The sequence below is a fragment of the Epargyreus clarus genome, unplaced genomic scaffold (genome assembly GCF_041222505.1).
Source record: "Epargyreus clarus isolate Ecla_fem2 unplaced genomic scaffold, WU_Ecla_fem_2.2 ptg000007l, whole genome shotgun sequence".
NCBI classification, from domain to species: domain Eukaryota; kingdom Metazoa; phylum Arthropoda; class Insecta; order Lepidoptera; family Hesperiidae; genus Epargyreus; species Epargyreus clarus.
Genome location: NW_027332215.1, coordinates 10,562,487 through 10,584,567, shown reverse-complemented (window position 1 = coordinate 10,584,567; position 22,081 = coordinate 10,562,487). Strand labels below are relative to the sequence as shown.

Here is a 22,081-nt window from a genome sequence, read left to right as displayed (position 1 = left end):
CCTATTTCTGCCTAATAACAGCAGTGTTAGGCGCTGCTGTGTTCCGGTTTGAAGGGTGTGGTAAGAGAGACAAACTTTTCCGAGGCGTTCCAGCTTAGTCCTTAGGGGTAGCAGCGCATCTGTGGCCGACCTCAGGTAGGAATATCTAATCCTATCTGGGGTTGATTACAGATGTGCATGGGCGGCAGTAGCCACTTACCATCAGGTGGACTGTATGCTCGTCTGCTACTCCTATATTATAAAAAAAAACCAGCGTAATATTACTAATCTTGACTAAGCAGTGATACATAGTGGTTGAAACTAGACCTCTCGATCAAGGGGTCCAAGTTTCGAGGCCCAGACCTCCGATTTTTCAAAAGTTACGTGCGTATTAGAAATTAATAATCACTTCCTTTAACGAAGAATAAGATCATGTTGAAAAATGCATACCTCAGAGATGTTTAAAAAAGTTCTCAAGGGCGTATATACCAATACGCACTTGACCAGCGCGGTGACTTATACCTTCTCATTCTGAGAGGAGACCCGTGCCCAGAAGTGTGACAGCAACGGGTTTACGACGAAATATTAACAATGCATAAATGATATAAGGATCGATAAAATAGAGCAAGTTAATTTTCAGGAATAACAAAGTATTTTTATAAATATAGGTTCCTGTAGTTCCGGGATAAGGATAGGGCTACGGTATATCCTGACTGACGTAAGAGGCGACTAAAAGGGGCTTCTGGGGTTGCAAAAGTGGGAGCACGAACCGCCCGGACAGCGACCCCGGGAAGGACGGCGGTATGTGTGGTCGCATACCGTCATGCACACCAGACGGTGTGGCGAGCGTCGTGCTCACCTGGGCGGAGCCCGACGGGGCAACGCCCTAAGTGGACTCCGGTTGCGTTCCTCTGGAGATCCCGGAGTCCTCTACGCAGCGCTGAGGACGGCCACCGAGGGGGTTTTATTGCGGTAAGAATCCCACTTAACTCCGTGACGCTCCCACGGCATAGGGTACCTTTTGAAGGTTTCACCCTCGTCAACAAAAACAAATATAGACCTCTTAACTTTAGGTGGATTATATAAACTTGCTACTTCTATTAACACTAATAGTCTACTGTGGGATACTTAAACGCGGGTGCTAAGGACACACAGAGACAAATACACAAACAGCCAGACCCAGAAACAGAAATCTAAATTCACCGTTTGGAAATCTGTCTGGCCAGTAATCGAACCCTTCTGCGCGTCAGAACGGTATGGTGACCGCTGTCTTCTATAGGCCTATATAGGCCTTCCCTAGTTTGCTCACGTTGTTGTTAATTTTGATGAATACTATAGATGTGTAAAGTGCCAGGACATGCTATTGCCTATTTTCGTTGCTTATTAAGTGCTTAGTTAGTTTTAGCAATTTGATTACATATCGTTATACATATCTGAAGGTGGTAAAATCTTTTGTGGTTCGACTCCGGCACCACTGCCACACCTATTTCTGCCTCATAGCAGCAGCGGTAAGCGCTGCCGTATTCTGGTTTGAAGGGTGTGGTAAGGGAGACATACTTTTCCGAGGCGTTCCAGCTTAATCGTTAGGGGTAGCGGCGCGTTTGACCTCAGAGAGGAATATCTAATCCTATCTGGGGTTTATTACAGAGGTCCATGGGCGGCAGTAGCCACGTACCATTAGGTGGAGGCATGCTCGTCTGCTACTCCTACATTAAATAAAAAAATGTATTTACAAATACAAACTTACAAGTAATATTTTTCTGATTCAATGAATTCTAGACAGCAATGGTATTACGAATGATTTTATTGAATACTTTTACATGATAGACCTTAGTATACCTACTTAAATTTATAAAACCATATAATGTGTTTTCATCGAAATAATATTTAGAAATAAAAAACTTATTTAATTCATTTAGAATGAATACTTATTATCATTTTTAGTATTTTGGAACGTTTTGTTAGAAACCATGTTATGATATACAAAAATGCTGTCGTTTCTTTATAAGACCATAGATTAGTAAAGATACTTCGCCGCCTTGAAATTGAATGAAGCCACAAATGGCTTATTTTAGTAAGTTCTTTTTTTGAATCCTTGACAAATAAAAACATTTTTAGAGAAAATTTACGAATAAATAACTAATTTACGTAATAATTACGTAATTTACGTAATAATTAAATAATTATTTCAAATATTTTAGGGACATTTTAGCATGGAGACGTGGCAAAACTTTTTGACGCAACTATTTCAATTCTCAAAACTGGGTTCATTTTCTTGTTAGGCGTGAGTAATCTTTACTAATCTATGTATAAGACTTTGAACAATTGACTTTTTAGTTCGTTTCAGGGCTCCGTATTACCTATATACATATATGTTCTATTTTGTGATATCCTAAAATACTAACTTGCACTGGTCTGTTATATCTAACGAATAATGTTTTACTTTCAAAGATAATTTCAGAGAAAACATTTATCGTTAGCAGCGAAACCGAGCAATAAGGGGACGCCTCGTTTAATTTGTAACAAACTTGAACCTTGATCTTCTAAGGCCACGTTTGGAACAAACATAATTACATGGGTGCGTCCAATTCGAAGCGTGGTCTAATAACCGAAGCGGCCATTCCGACCCTTTATATCGGGTCCTTTAAGCGTTATTGCAGTATTTTGTGTTACTGCTCGTTTGGGAGACATTTTCCAGGTCACTTGTGTTTGCTTTCGTCCGATGAGCTCCGACCCCAACGCCCGTGAGCCTTCTTATGTTAACTAAATTAATATTTTGATATGCTTACCTGTGACTATAGTAACATGTTTGTTATCGTCGTTAATAAGAAGCTTGGATATTAACGATATCACATTTTTATAACGTTACATTAAAGTAATAAGTGACTCATTTGATACTACAGTTTGAAAACAGATGCGGGTAGGTGAAGTGGGAACGACACCTTGGCGGTGCTCGAATTAACAGAGAGCGACATTCTGGTCGGAGACTTCAGCAAGAGCAGTCGAATAACGGAGATACTTGTGTAGTTATAATACTTCTAATAACTAGTGTGAACTTACTTACGTATAATTGTTATATCGTTACACTGTACCGTTTATGTGACTATATTATTACATGACTTCAAGACCTTCAAGATGACTTTGATTTCATGTTGTTATAAAGAATACCTAATTAAGTGTTACATGTTCTAGTAATGAGAAGATATGGATCGGGTTGGTTGCACATGGTTTGTCACTCAGGTAGTAGTAAAATAATATAGTTTCAATAAAACTATTGAGATTGTGGCTCATATATATGAAAATATTTTCTAAGTAATTACTTGAACTTAGAACCTTATTTAGTACTTAGTACTCAAACAGATCCGCATTAGAGCAATGTGGACCTACAGGATTTACAGGACTGAGGAAATACTCATGTACAGTGCTGAGATGTAAAACGGTTGCAGCCAATATAAGTTATATTTAAAAGTCAACCAAATTTTAGTAGGAATATTACCGCTATTAGCCTGAAGTACACATAATAGTGATGCCGCCACAACCCTCACTTTCTATGCGTATTTCAAAAGGGATCACTTACTGTCATGAAATCAGCAATAACCATTTTAATCGTAATTGCATAACTGTGAATGGCTTGAAAATATAAATAAAACATTTGCATATAACAATACCTCGACGTGATAGTATCATTACAGATGATTCTGTAAAGCGCTAGATAAAAGACATTACCTTAACGAAGCTATTGTACGTATGCCTTCGCTTCTGCGACTTACATTTTGTATGTAAATTGGCAAGAGGTAAATGGAAGCAGTTTATCATCATCAAACCCAAAATAGAGGAAAAGGGTACCGTTATTTATCACGCGGATTACTAGGATGCACACATCTTTCAACGAAGATATAAGATATAGATAGTAAGACATGCTTTGAAATTTATCACACGCTGCGGTCGAGAGTTTATCCTATGCACCTCTGTTTTTTTAAATTGTGTAAGTATGATAAACGAATGATCAAATAAATAAAGGATGATGGAAAACAAGAAGTAAGCAACGTGTTGGAGCATTTTCGAAATGTTCTCAAAGTTGTGTAAAGTTTAGCAATCCGCAGTTGACTAGCGTGGCGGACCTTCTTATTTGAAAGGAAACCCAGCAGTGGGAAAATAAAAAAATATTTATTAAGTATATCTGTACGTATGTTATTTATCTACATACGTAACCTTAGCAGGGCAAAGCCCGGTCGCAATAGGCAGGTGAAGGTGAGTCCCGACTGAAATAAACAAAATAAATCTGACCTTCTGACTTTGTATTGCCCAAAATTGCGCTGTAACATTTTTTATTACCTAAAAACCGAAGTACATTAGTACATTTCTTGACCTTTTCCTTCATATGAAATATAAAGCGCCTAGGTGAGAATTGTTCAATATGTTGATATCCGGTGATCAAAGAGCGAAGGAAAATCGTTACACGGTGCCTTTGTACATTCCGTTTCTGATAATGATCGGAATTCCTAATATTTACTAGCTCGTTTACATCTCAATCTTGCTCGAACGTTTATAAGGAATTTCGGTGATTATACGAGTGCCTCGTTTAATATGGCCGATACTGTATCGGTATTGGATTTTTGCAGGAACGTTTAATATTTTCGGAGTTAAGTATTTATAAACGTACGTCGGCGTCTCAATCGCACCTCCAATACGTAAAATGTGTATTATAATGGAATTATAACTTGCTTTAATGGTGAAGGCAAACATCGTTAGGAGACTTATAGTTACCTAAGAGATCTTTAAGAAATAGTCAGCTATCGTCAGGATTAGGTCGCAGATCACCAACTATGGTCCTAATCCTTCTCAATTTCAGAGAAGGCCGGGGCTAAGCAGTGTAACAAAGGGCAGGTATCATTTAATAAGTTTTAATTTGTTTAGGAACATCCCTTTAAAGTATACCATTGCTATTATTTGCAATCTACGCACAAACTGAGCAAAAATGTTCCTTACAAATATTTTTACGTGTTGTTTCTAAATTATACAAATAAGCATAATATTCATTTTAAAATGTAATTATAATAAAATTTTCGTGTCACAATGTTAGTTACCGTACTCCTCCGAAACGGCTTTACAGATTTTCACCAAATTTTATACGCATATTCATTAAGTCTGAGAATCAGCTACTATTGATTTTTCATACCCCTTAGTGATAAGGGTTGTTCAGCCTTAGCATTTTTTTATTTATATGGCAACACAACGTTTGCCGGGTCAGCTAGTGTTATTATATTATTCAATCTATTGCATTTAATCGTCGTAATCATAATAAATAATCATACTGTGTATTATATTTTATTAACTTCGTATGAATCAAAGCTTTTCAACCTTTACAAGCCGCGATATTCCAAATTATTCTCTAAATACTTAAATAGTCAAAGTCTGTTTCATAACTATGATATTTTCTTTGTCACTACGTAATAAATAATGGAGGTAGCGGAGTTTAAGGCTTACAAAACGAATATTTATGCCATAATTAAGTTAAATTAGTGCTACTAAAAACTTGGTAATTAAGAGTTACGTGTAAGATGTAAGACAAGGTACGTGTTTAAAGTGCGCAGAATATATTGTTCTAATAAAACGTAAATGTTTCAGAAGCTCCATTTATTTGTTTTTTCTTATATAAAATATAGGAATAGCAGACGAGTATGCAGTCCACCTGATTGTAAGTGGCTACTACCACCCATGGACATTTGTAATCAACCCCAGATAGATAGATATTCCTACCTGAGGTCGGCCACAGATGCGCCGCTACCCCTGAGAACTAAGCTGTAACGCCTCAGAAATGTATCTCCCCCTTGCCATACCCTTCAAGTAATATTAACAGTAATATTAAAAACCAGAACACAGCAGCGTTTAACACTGCTGTTATGAGGAAGAAATAAGTGCGGCGGTGGTGCCGCCCGAATCGAACTACAAAAGGTTCTACCACCTTCTATTCGTTCGTGAATTACGAGTGCATACATTAGCAGAATAGGTCTTACGTTCTTCCGTAATTCCGCGAATTCAGTAGGACTATCTTGGAAGTGCGTAATAAGTAACAATAGTTACCTATAATATATTCAATGTTACGGGGAGTGACACGAATCTTCAACAACAGGGCACCTGATTTAAATATATTCGGCCAGGCGTAACGATCCTTAAGACATCTTATGCAAATCAATAATTTAAATGATCTTCCAAGTAATAGGCGTATAATAAAATTATGGCGCCACAATTACTACGTCACTTTATTTTGGAGATATGTCTGGATCTTAAAATATGTGTAGAATTATTAGTGTCTAAGATAAATAATAGTGTATTCATAGATTTTTATGAAATTTCATAATTATTTTCATACCGATAATACCGATTAAAGTAAGTATATTATTAATAGGGAATTTAATTGGTTTCCTATTACTTTTATAGCAATAGCAATTATAAACATGTAATATGAAATGTGAAATGAATGTGAAATCTGTTAGCAATACTGACGTTCACAAGTTTCATGTTCCTATTTTCACGTGTTAAAATATCGCTCAGTCAAGCCACTCTTACCGTGATTACTTTTAAACTATCCGTCCAAATTATTTGTGAAAGACAAAAAACGTTTATTTACTTTAATTCTCAAAAATTAGAAAAGTATTTATTTTAATAAGAGTTAATTTAATACCATAAAATAAGCATAGTGAAACAGAATAGTAATTCATGGCTGACATTTTTTACTATAATGGCTACCATATAAAAGATAGATGTATGCTATCGCAGATTTTTATTTAGAACTATCTGAGACAAAAAATTCCACCATACGTTACTTTCCTGTAACTGTAACGGTTTTGGGCAGCGTATGCCAAGACAGCTCACAGACGGCTAGAATTTTTACGACTCACTTGATACTTAGCGTTATATTATAGCCAAACCAAACAATATCCTTATAAATTTTCGTTATTATATTATTCTGATGTATAAATTGGATTTTTTTATCCTAATCCGATTAGCCATTTTTGCTACAAGAACACACAAACATCCATCCATCCTCACAAACTTTCGGCTTTATAATATTAGTAGGATATTTAAATGAAACTTAATCTAACTAACCTGTACTTTAACAGATAAAATAATTATAGACACCTAATGGCCACAGAAAAATAAGTACTCGACTTGACGGAGGCACTGCCGTGCCTCCAGATGTATATCAATCTAGTTAATTCCCATTAGAAGATACCTTTCACGCTAAGATAATTGATGAGACTTCCATAAACTTTGTAAGATTTTGCCGATAAAACACTCCGCATTTCTAATCCAACCACAAAACCTTTCGTTCTGTACCATTTAAATTTAAAGCCAATTAGCGGTCTATTTGTGAAGTTACGCAAATTTACATCGAAAGCTAGCCAGAATAATTTAGGAATTTAAATTGGTTCAAAGAATACATTTAAGTTACTACCTCAAGATTGTGAAGTCGGTTTGAAGAAAGCTGGAACTGAGAATCGAAGTCGAATTTCATGAGTTCAGAACAAAGTTCGTATTGAAAGCGACCGTAAACTTTATCCGCCAAATTTGTTTCTGGTGTTGTTTTTGTATGACGAAACAATTGAAAAATGGTTTTAAGATAAGAAAGAAGAAAGACCGGAAAATTAGATTTGTTTTTTGTTTTTATTCGACTGCGGGGATAATGTTTTTCGAGCTTATATGTGTATGTTTCACACATTGGTACTTACATCTCAAACGGCTGGGCAGATTTTATCGTAGGCATTAATTCTCAATTTAAAGATTTAACTTCAGTTGTAGGGTCGCGACTTGATACACTAGACTCAATCGGACTCCTCAACCAAGAGGTTTCAAACACATCACTCTGCAGTTCAGACATAAAATGACTTACAGCTAAAGATTATACATACCAGGAGTTATCTTCTCGGGTGCTAAGAAGCTCTCGGATTCTGGTTCTTCCATCTCACCATTCAGGTAGCGTTGCTCCACGTCTATGAAGTGGCCCATCGTCACCACTGTCACAGCGAAGTAGAGCTGTAACAATCAGATACAATTCATTATTACTCATATATTAGTAAAGATACTTCGCCGCCTTGAAATTGAATAAAGCCACAAACAGCTTATTAGTAAGTCTTTTTTTTGAATTCTTGACAAATAAAAACATTTTTAGAGAAAATTTACGAATAGATAACTAATACTGCGTAATTTACATAATAAATAAATAATTATTTCAAATATTTTAGGGACATTTTAGCACGGAGACATGGCAAAACTTTTTTACGCAACTATTTCAATTCTCAAAACTGGGTACATTTTCTTGTTAGGAGATTAGTAATCTTTACTTATCTATGTTATTACTATTGAACTCCAAAAAAAAGATCTTTCAAAGTTGGCGATATAAGGCAACTGCTCTGGTGTTAGAAATGTGTAGCAATGGTGACTAATTTCCATCAAGTAGCCTGTATGCTTTTTGCTAGGTTTAAATATAAAAATAGAGTTCAACGACCCAAAAAATGCTATTTATTTCTGTGTAATCAGTGGCGTAGCTACCTAGGGGCTAGGCGGGGCAGTGCCCCGGGGCCCTCAAACTCAGGGGGCCCTCGAACCCTTACCAGAAATCTCGATCGAACGGAACTTTTGGAAATTTCTCCCATTTTCAAAATAAATATGAAATGTTGCAACCCCACTTTAAACATGACAACTCAGTTGAAAGTAATTTAAAAGTTATGCCTAGGGAATTCCCCTAAATTCTTTCTGTACTAGTACTTAGTTTTACCTCAACTAACTCAAGCATGGACTGTTCACCAATCATGCAAGGAAATAATGAGCAAATATGGAGTGCTAGAATGCGACCTAACGGAAGTATTCCGCCGTGGGGCCCCGGCGTTGTAAAATAGGGCCTCCCCCTCTCTTTCCGTGGGTGCCGTAAGAACCGGCTAAGGGATACGGTGCAGACCACCTATGCACAAATGTGAATAGTTTGCAGACATATGTTTTTTTGTGTTTATTTGTTAGTATCTTGCGGTTTGGTAGACATATACGAGTATATATATAAATCAATAAATGTATTGATCGGCATGTTAATGCGCAATCGTATCAAATCGGGGTGCGCCGACACATGGACCCTTAATTTATTTAAGTAAGTAATGTTATGTGACAAATTAAAGGAAAAGGAAAATTTTGAAGAAAATACGTATTTTTTCATACATTTGCATACTAATCCTTAAGGATTATACATAAATACATATGTCATAATGGAAGAATTTGTTGGTTAATCAATTAATTCTTCGATGTTATGACATATATGTTTGTAACTTGCGAAAATATAACGGACACATTAGCGTCATAGGATCGTATCCAATCGTGGTCCTATGACGCTTTGATCTGCCTATTTTAAGAACAAATGTCCCTACAGTGAAACATTTTTGATTTATGTGGAAATGTTATAATTTTGCGGAAACTACAGCTAGGAAAAATTGTAAATAAAATAGTTATTTAGTCAGTTAGGCCCGCCCTTTATATGATAAATCCTTGACGATCCTATTTCGTTTTATTAGCCAAACCTACATCCAGTATTAATTGTAATTTATGTTGTTACTGTTTAATATTTTTATTACCTGCCCTGCACTGCACAAAAAAGGGCTTAAATAGCTTAGCATTTATAAAGTATTTGTATATTTCATATTTTTGTTTGATAAAACCTAATCAGTTTCCATAGCAGTGGGGCCCCATTTTTTTATTTGCCCCAGGGCCCTTGGTTACCTAGCTACGCCACTGTGTGTAATAGCAGAATTTGCGCTTTTGTTTTCTGCATTTAATAATCATAAGATAGAGTTACGTCAGGCATTCCAACAGTCTTCATGGGTGACAATGGCTACTTATTGTCAAGCTAGAATTCTCGATAGGAACATAATTAAGAAATTTTTGTATGAACTCACTTTACACATGTCTTCGTTTCGACTGAACATAATACCTGAACTACATAAAATACACACAGCCAGACAGATCAGAACAGAATTGAATTACTTAAAAACTACATTCTATTTTACTTTTAAACTTCAGTACGATACGCGCGGTTGATGGCTCCGTAAAACTTTAAAGTTTTCGTAACAGTTAAAAAACTACTACCCTCGCTGCTCCGTTTTACTTGATTTATTGGCGAGAAACCATAAATCCAGAGAACCACTCTATCATAAATCGTGGACCATTGAGTCGCATCCTAATTCCATTTACGACGTCGCGCCGGATAAATAAAATTATTTGAGGTTTTGTCAGAGGGCGACTTATAATACATTTAATAAGATGATTGTAATGAGAAATAGAATCATCTGTGATTCGACTCCGGCGGCACCACTGCCACACCTATTTACCTAATAGCAGTGTTAAGTGCTGATGTACTCTGATATGTCGTAAGGTGATTTTAAATTTAGTTCTCAAGGGTAGCAACGCTACTGTTGCCTTACATCGCCATGCCTTACATAGGATCTAGTCTTAGCGGGGTTTAATTACAGATGTCCCTGAGTTAGCTGAATTATTCATTTGAAACGTCAACATGATAAAAAGTGGACGTTATAACATCAGTCAGTTATCATCATATAATAGAATCAGTTCGATTATTTTATTTTTCACTGAATAAAATAATCGAACAAGTGCGAATCGAACTCACGGGGATTACCTATCACCACTATATTGAAAATAATATTTTTATTATTTATTATCAAAACTTTGAAAAATACCAGTCCCTTGTGTGGGAAATCCCTTTAGAGCCTTTAGCGATAGACGGACAGATGAACTGATATTGGACGCTTAATAGAGTCTCGTTTTTACCCTTAACTTACGAAACCCTAAAAGTATAAGAACACTTAATATCAGGGTGACGAGATAGTTACAGATATTTCTACAACACAAATAATTTTTGATTTCGTATATGAAATTAAAATATCGCAATCTATAATATTACACATAATAACAATGACGAATAGAAGAATAATGCTGTATAAGATAAGAATTACGTCAATTAAAAAAATAATTGAATTTAGTACATTTGTGAGCGTGTCACATTGACGCTAATTGATAAGCTTAATTATAAGAGATCCAATTAACAGTGTCATGAAAGCATGAGATGGAAGTAATAATGTGGCCGATGTAATCTGGATGTGCGTACGCCTATTAACAGTTACTAGTGTACTGGCACTATTGTGGGTGAATAATAGTATGAATCGACCTTTGCGGAAATCCATAATAAAGACTACTTCGCAACAGGCCACTAGCAACATATTTTAGCCGAGCGTGCAGTCCACATGATGGTGAGTGACTAGTGCCGCATCCATAATTAACCGTTATATTATTAACCGTTGAGTCTTACCTAAGGTCGGACACAGCTGCGTTACCCTTGAGGAGTACCACTAAGTTGAAACGCCTTGAATAAGAATGTCTCCCTTACTATGTTCCCTTCAACAGCTGAACACATCAGCTCTTTACATTGCTGTTATTAGTCAGAAATCGATCTGACGGTGGTACTTTCGGAGTTGAATAGGCTTCTAACCCCACGAACCCCGGAAGGGTACTAGTAGTTTATAAAAAAGATAATAATTCATTTCAAACTTCGTAAATTATGACATTCTCTTTAAGAGAAGGTTTGTTCACGGCAGCGGAAGAGAAATGGGTTTGTGATGATGATGACAGTTTAAAACCAACCCAGTCATTTAGTCTACAGAGTACGTACATGCATAATGGAAAATTTCATAACTGCATCAAAGTTCTGAGGTATAACAAAGACCCAACGTCTCTTGATAGTTACTCGAGTCTTAATTAAAGATCTCAGCTGAAAAGCTACTTACGGTTCTTGAATATTCCGTTCGAATGAGACCTCTTATAAATCTTCAAAGCTAAAATTTGTTCGTCCGCTACCATGGCAAGAACGTCTATATTCTGTTGCTTTCTTCCATTTTAAAATATACTCCGGGACCCATTGACCTGAGATTTCCGAGGAGCTTTGTAAAGTTCAAAGTAAGTAATGAAGTCGCCGACGTTACTTTCCAGCTGTATTGTAGTACCGAGAAGTGAACTGAGGATTTCATTCATGAACAAGTCCGTTTAATTTAGCTAGTTTCCAACGTAACAAACGAGATCCAAGTATTTTTATGCAGTTGTTGCTTGTTAAGTCTATGTTTCCACGTGAAGTCATTCCAAGATTAACTCATGCAGACAAAATATTCCAATAGAGGACATTTTTAGAATGGATTTTCATGTGCTATGTAAATATTAATAGGAGCTTAGAAAATGTAAATGAAACGATTCAATTTTATTTGAATACAAGACATTTTTTGCGATTTATGATAAAAATCTTCAATAAGTGGCTGCAACAAGCTTGGATTTAAGCGAATCCATCCAACCAACAGATGTATTTTATAAATATACACACGGCAGTTCTAGACAATCTCTACCGAAACAAAATACCGGATTTCATACCACGAACCTATCGGAGCTTGCCAAAAAATACGTAACATTTGATATTTCGTGAGAGTCAGCGAACAATTTGTTTACAAATGTTATTACCCTCTGCCAGCTGCAATTCACATTTGCTACTGTCTATTTACAATGTGGTGTGTTAAATACATCATAGGAATTGTTATTCTCCAATCTATTTCAGTTTAAATGTTAATATACAATATACATATTCATCTTTATGAATATTATAAAACTGATTGTTTGTCCATTTGAATGCGCGTCTGAAAGTATCAATTGAATTCGTAAATGTAGCTTGAATTTGAATTTGTATAAAATTTGAATTCAAATCCGAATTTGTTGTTATTTAGGTTTTAGGCTTAAATTGGCAATCTGAAACCGGAGATTCAGTTTCATGCATGCGGTAGATCTATTAAGGTGGTCGGAAATTAATGTACGCTGTGAGTTATATGTGTGTCATGTTAGGAGAGACTATTAATAATACATTTGATATAAGAGTGATAGTATGTAGTCCACCTGATGGCAAATGGCTACTGCCGATTATGGGGATAGATAGATAGATATTCTTTATTGTACACTTCAACAGAACATAACAATGATATACAATTATATAGTTAATCATATGAGATCTGTAATCAATCCCGTATAAGATTAGATTCCTACCTGAAGTGGGCGATCAATGCGCCGCTACCCCCGAGAACTAAGCTGGAATACCTCAGAAAAGTATGTTTCTCGGAGTCGAACCATAGAGGGTTCTACCATTATACTATTTTTAAACACGGGTTAAAAAACGGTTTTTACATTCATAGTCCCACACAAGGGTTCTTAGTGACGCAGGTGCCATGAATACGTACACAACACCCACCTAGAATAGAAATTTACTTTCATCATTTAGATAGATAGGCAGGAATCGAATCGAACCTGCAACCCATAATGACGGCTCGGCCACGCGGGTCGTCAAATTGTACAGCCAGTTATATTTTATAAATTATTGTAAGAGAAAGTTTAATAGAACGACACAACAATCATACAAAACACAATGTAACAAGATTTTTCTTTCCTCGTCTGATTCTTTATGTAACAACTTCCTGCAATCTGTTTAGCCCGAGAGGCTCGCTTTTTGTGAATTCAACTAAATTGTAATGAATGTTCAAGTGAATTGCTGAGTTTCAGAATAACGAGGCATACAATAGCAAGAAGTATTGTTTCGTAGTTCGTAGTATTATTTGTTGAAAGAAATTCAGCCTTGGTTAGTTACGCTAAAATATTTTTGAAGTGAAAACCTCTTTAGCACTTTTGTGATAGGTAAAAAATGTTAAACTCGTGTCAGGGCACGTAACCTGATCAAAAATTCGTAAGACTGTCATGTTTGTGTACGATAGCGCAATAAATGAGTCAATATTTAAAGTATACTTTTATACTGATAACTAGCTGACCCGGCAAACGTTGTGTTGCCATATAAATAAAAAAATGTTAAGGGTGAACAACCCTTATCACTTAGGGGTATGAAAAATAGATAATAGCCTATTCTCAGACCTACTGAATATGCATATAAAATTAAGTGAAAATCGGTAAAGCCGTTTCGGAGGAGTACGGTAACTAACATTGTGACACGAAAATTTTATATATAAGACTAGTGGTGCCCGCGGCTTCGCCCGCATTTTAAAGAAATAACATGACATACATAAAACGGAAAATTTGTACCTGCATTGGAAGGACAGCGGTGCCATCTGTCGAAAATTGGTCTTACCAACTCCCAAACCCTCGTGGGCTCTTGGACAACAACTTTGCTAAAGATCATCACTTGATCAAATGCATAGTTTCGGATTCTATAACTACTTACGAATTAAAAATTAATTAAATAAACCTTTTCCCACGGACTTAATTGTAAGTTAAACCCATTTTCAAGCCCCCTTGAACACATACACAACAAATTTCATCAAAATCAGTCCAGTCGTTTAGGAGGAGTTCAGTAACATATACACGCACATAAGAAATGTATATATAAAGATGATTACAGTAATTCGTACAAAATTATTGCCTAATCATACCAAAATATCAAAAATGCACAACATTAATATTCAAGTTTTCACTCCTAGAGCGTAACCCGTTGTTTTTTTTTCTTGACGAAACAGATTAGGTATAACCTAATCCTAATTAAATTAACAGATCTTAATTAATTAACAGATTAGGTATAACCTAGAATTAGGGTCGATTTTCGACCATTCGAAAATTTAAAAGGCTTTGTGGCTCTATGGCGTATAAGATAAAATTGTTTTTTCTACGTGTATCACGGTATATACACGGTATTATAATAATATGTATCTATGTGTACCACATATAAAACAAATAACATAAACAAATAAAATTAAAAGCTATTTTCAAATATTTCATTATTTAATTAAAATGGCTTATTAGAATTATAATGAAATTAGAATTAGAATTAAAGAATTGCAAGCTATTTTTAATTCAAGAATTAAAAAAGCTTTTAATTTTATTTGTTGTAAATATCTTTATATTTTTGTGTTTATATTGATAGTAAAATTTAATATTTTAGGTATATCTGTGGATGTTAAAATAATCTTAATACAAGTGTCGGTGTACATCACTATAGGAGACTGGCGGCGTGAGGACCATCGGTGAGTACCATAATGAGATGAAATATCTCATTGAACGTTTGAACAGTCAATCGTGTACTGGTGATGCTATTAAATGCCAACTAATTGTGAAATGACACGCGTCTCCCCTGGTTTAACCATAGTTATGTACCGTAAGCAGTGATAGCCTAGTGGTTAAGAAACTCGCCGTGTTGATCGAGGGGTCCGAGGTTCAAATCCCACGCACCTCTGCTTTTTCGGTTATGTGCGTATTTGAATTGAATTATAAGCTTTAACGGTGAAGGAAAACATTCTGAGAAAACCTGCATACCTGAGAAATCTTAAAAACATGTTTTCAAAGGTATGTGAAGTCTAACAATTCGCACTTGGCCAGCTTCTGAGAAGAGACGGGTGCCCAGCAGTGGGTCAGTAATGGGTCGATGATGATGATGATGATGATGATGATATACCGTATTATTACCTATTAGCAAATGAGCGTAGCTATAGCCCTGTTAAAGGGAGGCGGGGTCAAAACAGCTTGGGTTCAAAATTTGGGGTGGAAATAAAGCTTTCTTATAAAATGTTATTTTTCTAGAAAAAAAAATTAAAGAATTTGTTATTCTCGTTTCGAAAAAAAATAAAAATGAAGAAGAGAAGTTTGAATAAATACAAGTCACAAATAAATAAAAAAAAATATTAAGACCTAAAAATTTGAGTTATATTACATATTTATGATACAAAATTTTATACTAAAAAAACTCATAAAATAAAAGAAAAAAAAAGTACGACGCTACGATTGGACGCCTCAGGCTGGGCTCGAACCAGCGACCCCGGACACGCGTGTCCGTTGCTTTACCTCTAAGCTACCGAGGCTCTATCCGTTGGAATGAAATTTACGTACACTACACATGTGTATTGTACACTGCTATTTGTTACTTTGCGTACAATTGTTAAAATAACAAAAAATGTTAAAATTCATCTGAAAATTCGCTACTTCCCTATTTGGTGTAATTGACTATGTCACTTTTATGGCTGAAATAACAATATTACGTACAATAAGAACGACAATCGATTTCGCATTTTTGCAAGATACTGTAATTTCCTATGTAGATATCTATTAAGATATATGTATATAGGCGTGTCTGGGATTTGAACCTCGGACCTCTCGATCAAGAGGCCGAGTTTCTTAACCACTACGCTATCACTTATTGTTTCTGTACGATAATTTACTCATGATGAATGCAAGTAATTAAGCAAGCACTCTACTTACCAGAGTATATATAGCAGCGGCATAGCAGCCCCGGCGGAGGCTGCGCCAACAGCAACAGGATTGGATGAGGGCCATCCTGGTGACAGGTAACCTACGACCAATAATAATAAAATTAATTATCAATTTACCACGATTCCAATGCCGAAAGCTTCGTAGTTTTAGACATGTATCTATAACCTTTTGCATTTATACGTATTAAAAGCTCAGATCTTATTTGAAAGCTTTTTATAGAACGGCGTGAAATACGCCAGAAAGCCCACGAAAGCCAGAGCGTATATAAATAAAGGAAGGGAAGGTGGTAAAACCCTTTGTGGTTTAACTCCGGCGGCACCACCGCCACACCTATTTGTACCTAATAACAGCAGTGTTAGGCGCTGCTGTGTTCGGGTTTGAAGGGTGTGGTAAGAGAGACAGACTTTTCTGAGGCATTCCAGCTTAGTCCTCAGGGGTAGCGGCGCATCTGTGGCCAAACTCAGGTAGGAATGTCTAATCTTATCTGGGGTTGATTACAGATGCATGCTCGTCTGCTATTCCTATATTATAAAAAAATAGAGAGTAAATAGTTACACAGCTTCACGAGTAATACTGACACTTGAAGAGAAAAGTTAAAAAGTCGACTTAGGTCCGAACCGTAAAAACGTTGGCATAACAATAAATGGCCCCGAGTAAAAGCTAAACAAACAATTAATAATCTTTTTACACGTCGACCTCGGCCAAGGCTGAACCTAAAACATTACATTTTCGACGCACTATTCAACAGCACATTTTTAACTATAATATCGCATATTATAATACTCGTAGGTAGTAACGAATATATCTCAAGGTGAAATTTTATAAATTTCCTCTCATTATAATATTACTATTATAATGAATCATAATCATTTTTGTAATTATGTATATTCCCAAGGTAAATTATTGCTGCGAAAGGCTATAATGAATCACAAATAATCATAATTTACCTTTACCTACACCTAATACTAAAATTTCCCTTATTTAGCGCTAACGCGTTTATGAAGAACTATTTCACAATTAAAATATGTTTATTTGTATGTATTTGTAATCATATTTTGGAACGAAAATAAAGTAGTAAATAATTAATTCGTAAGAAACAAAAAAATACGAAAAGATTTGTACGAAAACCAGAACAAATTTATTATCGTTCTAGACCAGCTAACACTCAACTTGATCCTGAATTCAGAATATTGATATAGAAATGGTCCATAGAAGATTTACTGGTAGCTATTACTTACTTGTCATTCGGTTGAGTAAGTGTCTGAGATTGTATCCTGGTCCTTTGAACAGGATACGGGTAGCGTTGACGTATGTAACAAGATTGATGTTGTTAACATGTACGATTTGAGCATATCTAAATATGCCAACTCGTGCGGTTTGACAAATGAGTAGCTGTGGTTCTAATTTAGCTATAGTCGTTAGAAATATAAACTTTTGACTTGTGATTAGCGCGCTATAAAGTACTAAATTTCATACATGTGAAAAACACTAATATTGGTAGAATTAGTTTGAAGAATTATCATAACAAAAGTGAATTGTATGAAATAATGATTCTCTGGATATTCCACTGCTTTTTTACAGCTAACAAACTCCCGCCTTCTACAGATATCCGGTGCCGTGGTCGCGATTCCCGTTTATCCCACATAAACGGGTCCTTTTTTTATTTGGATGACTTCGGGATCTCTAAGGGGAAAAAAGTGTAGTTTTTCAAATTCTATTCGCACTTAGGTCTGATATATACATACATCACTACACGACACTTCCTTCATTGGATAGAATATATCCTGTTCTTGATTATCATATGCGGGTATACTAGCTCGTGGGGATGCCTACGTATGGATTTCTAGGATTATTTTTAAAATAATATTTGAAGATAAAAAATAAGTATCGTTTTTAAATCTTAGATTGTTGATTATAAGTACAGCATTGCCTTAGTTTTACGGTAATCTACGCTACGCCGCTGAAAGAAAGTATTCCATAATTATAATTATTTTAGAGATTTTCCTCCAAAACTGCCTACATAATAAAGGTGTGCCGTTAAAAGCAACTAACATAAATAGGTGTATGAAGCTATACTCATCATATTACTTAATAAATAAATAAGGATATTTTTTTATTATTTACATATTTTGTCAGCAATTTTTATATAATAATAGAAAGAATAATTGAAGATAATTATTATAATTGTTTCTAGTTGGCATTTTCGGAGAAAACGAAATCTAAGATACTCGTATAAGTGGATTTTTCATGACGTTCATGTAACTTAAAATCTGCGTAATATTAAAAAAAAACTATCTTATCTTAAATAATATACTGTTTCACTACTTTATTATTAACTAGAAGCATTTCTTCTGAATTTTAAGCTTCTAAAGCTAATTTCAAAGTAAACAGCCTTATTTGTAAGCTCCACAAAAACACTGTGAAATAATTCAGAATTTCAAATGCAAATTAAGCAGATGGTGCTGTATATTTAATTTCGATTGCTACAATTACTGGTCCAAATATACAAATTCAACAAAATTTAAATGTAGGTCAAAGCGAAGAAATAACTGATGTTTCTGACCTGACTGAAGAAACACGGTGATGTTGTACACGGTGTTTCTTTTATTAAGCGAGTAGATTTTTGTCCATGGTTACGTCGTAATTTATAAGCGAACGAGCTTTCGCCCGCGGCTTCGCTCGCGTTACGAAGTAATATTATTAACTAAGAAGATTTATACAAACTTTCATCCCCTATTTTATCGCCTTGGGGTTAGAATTGGTCAAAATCCTACTTAGCGGATGCCTACGTCTTAACATCTACTCGCATGCCAAATTTCAGCCCGATTCGTCCAGCGTTTTAGGCTGTGCGTTGATAGATCACTATGTCAGTCACTTTTGAGTTATATATATTTAGATAAGATACCGATTTATTTTCATGCAACTGGGAGGTATTAATCAGCATTGCACAAAAAAGAATCATGTGCAATAAATTAATTGCAGATGCAGTAGATACGTTGAAGTAAAACATCGTGAGGATACCTTCTCAAGCGTGTGTGAAATGTAACAACCCATATTTTGAGTCGTGTAATAGGTTGACGATGACGATAATAATTTAAACTGTAAGTCTGTAGGTCTTAATGATTATCAAGTAGTTCTTTCATCATAATGACCACTCAAACTCAACAGTTCCTTGATTTGAAAGACATTTCATCATACTAGCATCAAAATAGTGTAAGCCCTGTTATAGTCTCAGTTTTAGCTATCATATAGACTTGGCTACGCACGATTTTTCGATCTTAGAAAATAAATTAACATGTTTCCACCAAGTGTTTCCCCTTTCGTTGTATGCAAATAAATAGTTGCTTAGTTCCTCTTTTAGTGTGCTAAATGTCTTTGATTCCATAATTTTAGCGTGAATTGCCAGATGTTGTCTGTAACCTGTTTTGTGTCCCACTGCTGGGTATGACGCCTTACTCAGAATTGGGAAGATAATACACCTACACGGTAATTTAACCTTATTTGTTCAAGACCAGACATATTGGTATCAATTTAAATAAAAATCCAAATATTCCTTATCATAAAAAATAATTTCCAAATTAAAAGAACCTCTCATATAATCTAAAATTCCAAAAAATATTACTTAGATACATTTTGAAACACTCATTTTCATAACAATATTCATTCAAATAAAAGTATTCGCACATTTATTACTTTTTGCAATTTAAGATTATTAAAATGTTGAATTACATCTTTATACGAATTCAAGTCGCATTAAATATGTCTCTAATGTTTCATTTAATGAAAAAATGTTACTCTTGAAAGCAATTACGTATCATTCGGCTTTTGGCGCATGCGTACTTGTGAAAACTGTGAATGTCGTCGGAATTTCAACGTTCACAGACATTGCCGCGTAGCCTAATGGGAAAGGCCCAGTTGTTGGTACTGGAGATTGTGGGTTCGAATCCCACTGCGGTGGCGCACGTCATAGTAGTTGTTACTAAAAGGAAGCCGACGTTGCTTTTTGTTTTTTTTTATAATGCGTTATCGCGTTGTATTTATATATATATACTTATTATAAAGTTTACGTTTTATATATATATATATATATTGTTTTATATACTCGTAGTAAAGATTTTGTAGGTGAATTCAGAGGTAAAATAAAAATGTTGTATTAATAATTTATACTAACTTTTATCGACGGAGAAAAGATTAAACAAATATAAGAATTATCATTTAAATATCATATTTGTCCCATGTATTAATAACATTTTCGCTATTTATGCTCAAGTTTTTTAATAACTAACAAAAATACAATAAATTATTGATCCATTTAATGACATTATCCTGAAACGACTATTAAATTTATTATAATAAATTACAACTACTCGTACATCATATTTTATGATTTAAATTAGTTTAATATTTATCAAATTCTAATTTTATGGTATAAATCCATACGATTATGTATATGATGATATGTATGACGCTTACCATAGATTAGTAAAGATTACTCACTCCTAACAAGTAAATGTACCCAGTTTTGAGAATTGAAATAGTTGCGTAAAAAAGTTATGCCACGTCTCCATGCTAAAATGTCCCTAAAATATTTGAAATTATTATTATAAATTATTTATTTATTATGTAAATTACGCAGTATTAGTTATTTATTCGTAAATTTTGTCTAAAAATGTTTTTATTTGTCAAGAATTCAAAAAAAGAACTTACTATAATAAGCCGTTTGTGGCTTCATTCAATTTAAAGGCGGCGAAGTATCTTTCACTAATCTATGTCGCTTACATATATTTTTTTTTTAATAGTCCATGGGAATATAAAAATATTTAAAACAGTTACGGAGTAGGAAACGGAAAAATTGATTTAGTCGGACCAGGTTTTATAATGTCAGAAATAAAAAAAAAAAAAAGTCCCGGCTAGACTAACCTAAAAGAAAACTTAACATTAAGCGAGCAGAACGCGGCATCGCCTTGCGAGCGTGTGGTAGCGGAAATTAAGACCTATATGATTCATAGTTACTCTCATACAACATGCAACATGACGTTGCTACGACAGAATTCATCATCTATAATTTCCCGCCTCTTACCAGTAAGCTAATATACTTGCGACAACCCAGCAATCGACAATCAATGACTAAGCAGCGATAGCCCTGTGGTTAAGAAACTCGGCCTCTTGATCGAGAGGTCCGAGATTTAAATCTCTGGCACGTAACTCTGATTCATCAAAATTATGTGCGTATTAGAAATTCAATCACTAGCTTAAAACTGCAACGGAAAACATCATGAGGAAACCTGCATACCTTAGAAATCTAAAAAAATAAAGCAAGATTTCAAAGGCATGTGAAGTCTACCAATTCGCACTTGGCCAGCGCGGTGGACGATGGGCTAATCCTTTTCATTCTGATAGGAGACCCGTGCCAAGGGTTGATGATAATAAATCATTAAGCGACTTATCAAAATTTCTTCAAAAAAAAGGTAGAAACATTCACGAACAGACACGCTTTCAAATAAAAATAACGCATCCATATGTATCCACTAGAGTACGATGCCAAAATCACCCCCACGACGGTGGTAAACAAACAAGCGAAGGTTAGTAGAACATAGACTTAATATTCTTAAACTCTAACTTTGAAGGTACTAAAACCCATTTGTGGTTCGACTATGGCGGCACCACTGCCACAGCTATTTCTGCGTCATAACAGCATTGTTAAACGCTGCTGTGTTCTGGTTTTCAGGGTGTGGCAAATGAGAACTGCTTT

General features: G+C 35.2%; 1 protein-coding gene across 1 annotated transcript in view; it reads right to left on the bottom strand.

The window, feature by feature from the left end:
• The window catches only part of LOC140743106 (uncharacterized), an 89,410-nt gene extending 73,015 nt beyond the window's left edge, over positions 1–16,395 (bottom strand). The window contains exons 1-2 of the mRNA XM_073074166.1: positions 16,318–16,395; positions 7,893–8,016 (exon numbers count right to left, since the gene is read on the bottom strand). Of these exons, the coding sequence (XP_072930267.1) occupies positions 7,893–8,016; positions 16,318–16,392 (199 nt within the window). The 5' untranslated portion in view covers positions 16,393–16,395. The remainder of the gene's footprint in view (positions 1–7,892; positions 8,017–16,317) is intronic.
• Between the last annotated feature and the right edge of the window lie 5,686 nt (positions 16,396–22,081).